The 8,420-nt window shown below is 37.7% G+C and overlaps 1 protein-coding gene across 1 annotated transcript in view; it reads right to left on the reverse strand.

Annotated features, from left to right (window-relative positions):
• Window positions 1–8,420, reverse strand: part of LOC110391046 (hippocampus abundant transcript-like protein 1) — a 35,767-nt gene that overhangs the window by 15,879 nt on the left and 11,468 nt on the right. The window contains 5 exon segments of the mRNA XM_021382720.1: window positions 1,458–1,571; window positions 2,149–2,367; window positions 3,870–3,984; window positions 5,328–5,455; window positions 7,221–7,283. Coding sequence (XP_021238395.1) covers window positions 1,458–1,571; window positions 2,149–2,367; window positions 3,870–3,984; window positions 5,328–5,455; window positions 7,221–7,283 — 639 coding nt within the window.

Raw genomic sequence — 8,420 nt, forward strand, 5'->3', positions numbered from 1 at the left:
GCGTCTCCCACGTGGCTTCACCACCCCCTCTCCCACAAAGACCCCTGGGGAGTGCACCTCCTCCCCTCCCCCTCAGAGGGCCACACCAAAAAAGGCAGTTTACAGTAACTGGGGAATTAACTCTTTAACTGCCCATACCTTACATGATGTAATGATGTGGAATACCGACAACAAAAAATCACAAAACCATAACACCACTCATGAGTGGTGTCTTCCAGGGCTCAGTACCGGGGCCACTCCTATTTAACATCTATATCAATGATCTTGATGAGTGGATTGAATGCACCCTCAGTAAGTTTGCAGACGACACCAAGTCAGGAGGGAGTGTTGATCTGCCAGACGGTAAAAAAGCACTACAGAGGAACCTGGATAGACGGCATCAATGGGCCAGGTAAACCATATGAGTTTAAATATGGCCAAGTGTCAGGTCCTGCACTTTGGACACAACAACCCCAGGCAACCCTACAGGCTCGGGGAGGAATGGCTAGAAAGCTGCCTGACAGAAAGGGACCTTGGTGTATAGATGGACTGTCAGCTGAATATGAGCCAGCAGTGTCCCCAGGTGGCCAAGAAGGCCAGTGGCATCCTGGCTTGTATCAGGAATGGTATGGTTAGCGGGACTAGGGGAGTAATCATCGCCCTATACTCGGCACTAGTGAGGCCCCACCTTGAGTACTGTGTTTAGTTTTGGGCACCTCAGTACAGAAAGGACATTGAGGTGCTGAAGCAGGTCCAAACAAGGGCAACAAGGCTTGTGAAAGGCTTGGAGAATATGCCCTACAAAGAGAGACTAAAGGAACTGGGGCTGTTTAGTTTAAGGAAGAGGAGGCTAGAGGAGACCTTATTGCTCTCTTCAAATACCTGAAAGGTGATTGCAGTGAGAGCGGAGTCGGTCTCTTCTCACTGGTGACAGGAAAAGGGACAATGGGCTCAAGTTGCACCAGGGGAGGTTTAGGTTGGATATCAGGAAAAAAACTTTTTTACAGAAAGGGTTGTTAAGTACTGGAATAGGCTCCCCAGGGAGGTGGTTGAGTCACTGTCCCTGAATGTGTTTAAAAACCATCTGGATGTGGTGCTCAGGGACATGATTTAGCAGTGAGTTGTTTGAGTAGTATGGTTAGGTTACGGTTGACCTTGATGGTCTTGAAAGTCTTTTCCAACCTGAGCAATTCTATGATTCTACGATAGTACGCTGAGACATATGCAGTGCTTACATTTAATGGGAACAAAGGTCTGCTTAACTTAAATAACATAAGCTTAAGCTATGTCCAGGTTTATGCATCTGGAGTCAAGCTTCCAGTTTCATTCACTTCTTGGCTTAGCCAAGCAAGTACCCCACCTTTATTCTTGAAAGCTGTATTTTGCAAGCAAGCGCTTTTCCAAGCAAAACCTTCAATGAGAAACAGGTCTGAGAGAACCTCTATTTTATGCTAAGATACGAAGTGACCAACACTTACCTGTCTCAAATAGAGAAAAAAGCTAGAATACTGGCCAGCCTCTGGCAGATAGGAAAGAAACACTGTAATGCAGGTCAGGAGAACAGCAGAATCTTTTCTAACTTTCTTTAGAGACTGTAAGACAAAGAAACGAAACAAATGAACACAATACGTAATGAAAGCATGAAGAGAGCAGAAGTTGGATTCACTTTTTTTGCGATCCATTTATGCCCACATATGGCAGTCAAAAAACATCATACAAGATAACAGTTAAGCTCAACACTCAGTTTGAAACAGCCTCCTGTTATATAAGATGACTGTTAACAATCTTCTGCAAAGTTCCCCCTTTGACATCAAAAAAAAAACCAACTAAATAAATAAAGCACAAAGCATAAAATGAATATGAAAGAATTCTTGCAGCATCAGATTTTGTGGTCTGTAGCAGCATAAGACTATAGCTTGTCTCAATAAAAGAGTAAGCAGGTTAGAGAGGTAAAGTATTTCCCCCTAGATTTCATAGAACATATTTTCAATTCAAGAAAAAATCCGCAAAGTGAGGTTTGGCTTTTTTATTTGTTTTAATCGTAGCTAGTCTTCCTTCTCTGCTCTTGCACAATAATGCCTATTATATATTGAACAGTTACGCTACCAGTAAGATTCCTAAAGCTTACAAAGTATCACTCATTCATTTCATTATTCAAGTGCATCTTACTGCAAAAGGGTCTGCTTGTTCCCATGATATGGAAGTTCCCCATGAAGCAGATCTCATTTTTTCTGGCAGAGATTCTGGCACAGCCATCAGGATGAAACAGATGTCCACAAGAGCCACCAGAGTGGCCACTAGTACAACAAGGTCATCTCCATGACTGGCAGACATGTATGCTCCAATAGCAGGACTAGTTACCAAACTTGCTGCAAAAGTGGCAGATACCTACACACAAGAACAATTTACAAACATGTCAATGACTATTCTGCCACTGCAGAATAACCAACTTGATCAATATCCCTTACCATATTAATCCGTTTCTATTTTTTAAGTCAAAATTTAAGTTAAAAATCACATGTGCCAGTGAATACAGGTCCAAACAAAGTTTAGCCAATTTCCTCCATAGCCCACTATCCAAAACAGACAGTATTCACATTCGAAGTCCAAGTCTGGCTGAATCAAAGGAAAGCAGTTCTTACTCTGAGTTCAGCTAAATATTTTTTTTTTTTTAATTTCCAATTATGAATTTGATGCGATTTTACTAAAATGTTGTCAATACATTTAAGTGCCTGCCTAAGTGAACTCAAGCCTGCAGCAGTTTGGGTAAAATAGTTACACATAATTCATTAACTGTTTGCATTTTAAGTAAATAGCTGTAATTGTACCAGTGGGTGGTATAGCAAATCTTTAGCTATAACAAGTTCAACAGCTTGTTGTAATGACATGCAGCTACTAACAAATCTCTTACTATATTCATATGCAGCAGAATACAAGGAAAAATGGGAAGTGCTGAAGACAAATTTCACTACAAAAATAATCCATGAAGGATAGAAAAAAAGATTTTTTTTTAATTAAAATCAAAAATTTTTCAATCCCCAAAACAACACTCTGCATGTCTAATCCATAGAATAAATAATATCCCAAGTAGAAATTTAGTTTTATGCCAAGCTAGAAAAAAAGTCTTAAGGAAAAAGTGTAATAAACAAGCTGAATCTCATGGAATCAATTGCACTTTGGTAAACTGCACTGTAAAATCTAAGATTTCATTTCTCTTTAAAGGCAAGCAAGTGGATCCTTCAAATACACTTATGGACTACAATAGCCAAGAAAAATAAGATGACTCCAGAACTTTTAATTCTCTTTTTTCCTAATATAATGATACAAACAAGTTTAGTTCTGTCATGGTTTTATGATTTTCGGTTATTGGTACTCCACATCATAACATCATGTAGTGAATGTACCTGGCTCTCAGAAGAGAAGGACTATTACATTCCCCACGGCACTTTGCTCCTCTGTTACCATTTTCCAGCCGGAGGAAAAAGATAAAAGCTCACAGTATAAAAACTTGCAGATAATTTATCAGCTTAAATTGTAATTATATTGTATTATAGTGTGTTGTTTTGCATTCCGATATTTTATTTAGTAAATTAGTTTGTTTCTCCTCAGATTGTTGCCGCTGTTCTTTGCTCTCAGGGCCATCTCCCTACCCTTTTCCCCTTTCCCCTTTTCCCGGGACGTGGGCCCTTGGGTCCCCCGTCCCTTTTGTCACGGAATCGGGCCTAACGCCTGTAAACCGTTGACAAGTTCAAAAGAACTGAGGCCTTTATATTATGAATTATCGAATCAAAATCTGAGAATTCTACATTTCTAAATATAAAACTAAAAGGAAACCTTAGCTGTTCAATGTACATTACTGCCAAAAATTGAGTACATTTAGTGTATCTTACCCATCCATAGGCTGTAATTCTTTCATGTTCTTGTGTTACATCAGCTACATAGGCAAATATTACAGAAAAGGTAACAGAAAAGATTCCAGATACTGAGATCATAGTGAAGTACCACCTAATGATTTGAAAGCAACAATTAGAAAGTTTAAGCTTTAGCTTTTCTCTTAACAGTTAACTGAGTTTGAATCCAGTCTATGAAAAACATTTATCCTGTACTACTTAGAGCTTTAAGAGAAATAAATAAGAGCAGTCTCACTTAAAAATTGTAAAACAACATTCTCTCTTTCTTCTTTTTTTTTTTTATTATTATATTCTATTCTTTATTCTACATCAACTAAAGGAAAAAATGCCTCTTCAGGACACAATACATACAAATTTTCACATTCTCAAAACTGATGAAAGCTGTGAAAAATGAATTACCTTTGAACTCAAGTTTCCCAGTTAAAGAGCAAGATGTACATATATTGTCTTGAAAATGAAACTCTGAAGGCAGTGCACACAAAGTCCTTTCACAATCTCAAGTTTCACAAGGAGTGTAAACAAAACAGAAAAGTCAGTTACGACTTCCAAGTTTCCTAATCAGAGTTAAAAGATCTGGTTTGCAGCAATTACACTTTTCTGTGGTCAGTATATTCTATGGTTTGTTTAGCTACAAAAATATATTTATAAGAGCATCTTATGAGTCCTCCAGTTTAAAAAAAAGCTGAACTTATAAACTAATTACAGCCATCAAACTACTTCAATTACTGTTTTGCTTACAGAAATACAATAACTAAATCACTTTCCATAAGTTCTACATTTAAGATCCACAACACATCCATAACACAAACCAAAAAGCGGGGGCATCCAACACAAGAAAGACATAGAGCCATTGAGGTAGGTTCAGAGGAGGTCCATGAAGATTAGCAGAGGACTGGAGCACCTCTCCTATGAAAAAAGGTTGAAGGAGTTGGATTCGGCCTAGAGAAGAGAAGACTCTGAGGAGAACTCCTTGCAGACTTCCAGTACTTAAAGGAAGCTTATAAACAGAAGGGATACCAACTTTTTACATGGTCTGAAAATACAAGGTTTTAAATGGTTTGGAATGGTTTTAAAGTAGAAGAGGAAAGATTCAGGTTAGATGCCAGGAGGAAATAATTTACTGAGAGGGTGGTGAGGCACTGGCACAAGCTGCCCAAAAAAGATGCGGATGTCCCAACTCTGGAGGTGTTCAGGCCTGGTTGGATGAGGCCCTGGGTAGCCTGATCCAGTGGGTGGCAGCCCTGCCCACAGCAGGGGCTTCACAATTACATAGGCTTTAATGCTCCTTCCAACCCAAGCCATAGGATAATAATATAATCATGTCTTGAAAAGAAAGTGACTTTCTTCTTCCCCTATTGATCCTGCTTCCCCAAACTAGATCTGTGATTGAATTTCTAGTATACTTAGAAGTTTGCTGTGACAGTATTTATCACTTACCAGGGACTTATTCTCATTAATGGAATTGGGGCACACGTGAAGAAAACTGTAAGAAGAAGAAAAGATTTTCTTCCTCATGTATCTGATAAAGCACCTATCAGTGGAGCACTGAGAAAGGACAAAAAACCCTGTGATAAATGAAAAAAGAAATCATCAGTACATTTATGTTTCACTTTGGCCACAATACAAAAAACAGAGTTTAAGTTGCAATTTGATGTGAAATTAAACACACAAAAAAAATTGAAATTGTATGCCATTTCTTCTAGCCTACTTTTCTGTGTTTTGTATGTTTTGTGTTTCAAATTGATTAGGATTACACTGATCAGAAAAAAAAGAGGCATAAAATTTTTCAAGCTCAACATGATTTCAATGTGACTCAATATAGAAGCACCACCAACTGCAAAAGCTTCTTAAAAGTCAAGCTTCACAGAGAGAACCTTTTTAGATTCTAAATTATTGTTAGATGCCAGAAACAAATTTCCCTTTAATTTGGACATGACTGTCCTAAGGGAGACTTTCAGGAAACTTATCTGTCCTCTGAAACAAATGAAATTGAACTGTGAAAATGGAGTGATGTTTATGGCTTTTTACTGTTTATCATGCACAGCTACTTTGCAACAGCTATGAGAGTCTTTTGCGCAAGCTCAATTGTTTGAGACAGTAGAACACCGTGGTGATGTTCCAGTGGCATGGCAGATACAAAGGTAACACCTGTCATGGAAAAAAAGCTGACTAAGGATTCTCTACCACATATTTTAAATTCTTGAATTTCTAACTACATCCAACTTGTGATCAGACAATAAGTATAAAGGGATATGCCAAATGCTTTTACCAGCTATCACCCAAACATTTTTAATGCTTCACAAAAAAAAAACATTTTTAAGAAAATTACCAGGCACTGACATCCAAGCTCCTTTTGGTTTACCCTCCCCCATTTATTACAACTCTTGGAGCAATATATAAATCTCATGGTATATATGAACGCACTTTTCTACAGATATTCTCTGTATGTTGTCTAGAAAAGGAGAGGAACCCTCCACTCACTGCTTTCAAATGACACACATAGCTACATTGTCAAGAGTTCAAAGAAAACACTAGAAGTATTATGAACTTTGTTTTTTCTAAAAGAACAGTGCAAAGTTACATCTGAGATATCTCTATATCTCTAGTGCACAGTTTTCTGCTAATCAGCTATGAGAGATACCAAGTTTCTTCCTAATGATATCAAGTTGTTGCAATGCGTTAGGGAATCCCAAACTAAATACTTCTTTTCTAAGTTACTTTAGTGATAAGTTATACTAAGTGCTTTGAAGCGACTTAGAAAAATTTTAGCAGAGGCTTTCAAGTTTCAGTTATGCTAGAGAATTTTTGCAAACATTTTGTAGCAAGAATCTAGCATGACTACCATCTGGGTGCAACAGTTTCAGAAGTAAGCTATAAACCACTCCGAACATCTTGACCACCTCAGAAAGCCCAAAAAACTCTCAAAAAACTGGCTTTTATACTACATTTTGAACAAAATCAGTTTAAGTCCTTCCTTTTTTATCTAAACGTCACCATCACAGCTGCATTAATCAGCTTTTGATATACATCATACAGTGTTAGGAAGCAGACATTAAAAACCTAATTGCATTTTTAGATGGATTCTAAGAATACAGTATCACCTACTCATACGAGAGGTATTTAAACATTCAGAAATATTCCACTTCTTTCAAGACACAATGATTTAGCTCAAATCTTAAATCAAGCCCAAAAACACAACTGTAACTACAAACCATCAGTTTAAGAATTAATTACATTGTCAGTGCACAGAATGTTCTCATGGAGAATGCAGGAAACACAAAATTCTATAGAGGAATACAAATTTTTACATGAGTTTTTAAACAACCTTACCTTAAGACCTTGAACAAGACCATTCATTAGAAATATATGATGGGAAAATGTTTCACGTAAAACCTGAAGGAGAAAATAAAACATTATTTGAGTCATACAAGACAAAAAAAATGACACAAGGTTTAAACTGGATTTCTAAGACAGGACAGGTCCACTGGGATTAGTTAAAGAATTATCTTGCCTTAGAATTATACTTTTATCTATAATCAGAAGAAAATATAATCAAGTTTTAATATCAATAGATTAGCTTAAATTCCTCTATTGGCACAGATAGTATTGTACAGCACAGGTGCTTTGATTTAGGGATTTTTGCTCAAAAACAGAGGTCAACATATGCAAAAAGCATCTCCATGTGGTATAAATTAGAGAATTTTGAGGTAGGCAACTTCTTCAAAAGGTTTCCTCAATCAAAGCTAATAACCAAGAGTGAAAATGAGATTTGGGTTATTCTGACAAGAAAATAAAAAATCTATACTCACTATTACCTAAAAAGGCATTATGCAAACTGCTTCTGAATTTCATGTATGACTCCATACCTCCCTGTCCATCCCCAACTACATATTCCACTGTCCATGCAAGGTAAATACCACAGCCCTAAAGCAGCCTTCGAGACAGGAAAGAGACAGAATGAAGAAAACACAAAACCAAACTTACCATTACATGAGCTCAGTTTGCAGATACTGGATAGTCATATAGCTAGACATATGATGAACAGCAACAAGTCTGCATTCTACTACAGTTATGAATTCATTTAAGTTGGTTTAACAGCAGCCTTAATTCAAGAGCAAGCATGTTACTGTAATCTAAACAGATCTGCCATAACTATGGAAGAGTTGAAAGGCCTCACATATGCTACTGTATCAATTTTAAAAGTTACTGCAATAACCACAGAGTATATACACACATCTGCTGTTTTTATCTAAAGGTGACATTTTTATCTCTAGGTCAAAGGCTAGGCTACTTATCTTACTGTGTGAGTGAAGGAGAACAAAAAAGCAGTCAGTTAAAGTTAGAAAGACAGTCTAGAAATGTATGGGAACTGCTGAGTCATGGCCTGAACCACTGATTGAGCACCTGGAGGAAAGACCCAGTCAGCCCTGGGAGCACAGGTGAAGGCAATTCACCTGTGCAACCAGAAGGGGTGGAGCCTGGCTCCACCCCTCTTAGGCCTCATTTAAGGGCTGACTGCCCCTGAGGAAG

Source organism: Numida meleagris, unplaced genomic scaffold, assembly GCF_002078875.1.
Source record: "Numida meleagris isolate 19003 breed g44 Domestic line unplaced genomic scaffold, NumMel1.0 unplaced_Scaffold276, whole genome shotgun sequence".
Lineage (NCBI taxonomy): Eukaryota > Metazoa > Chordata > Aves > Galliformes > Numididae > Numida > Numida meleagris.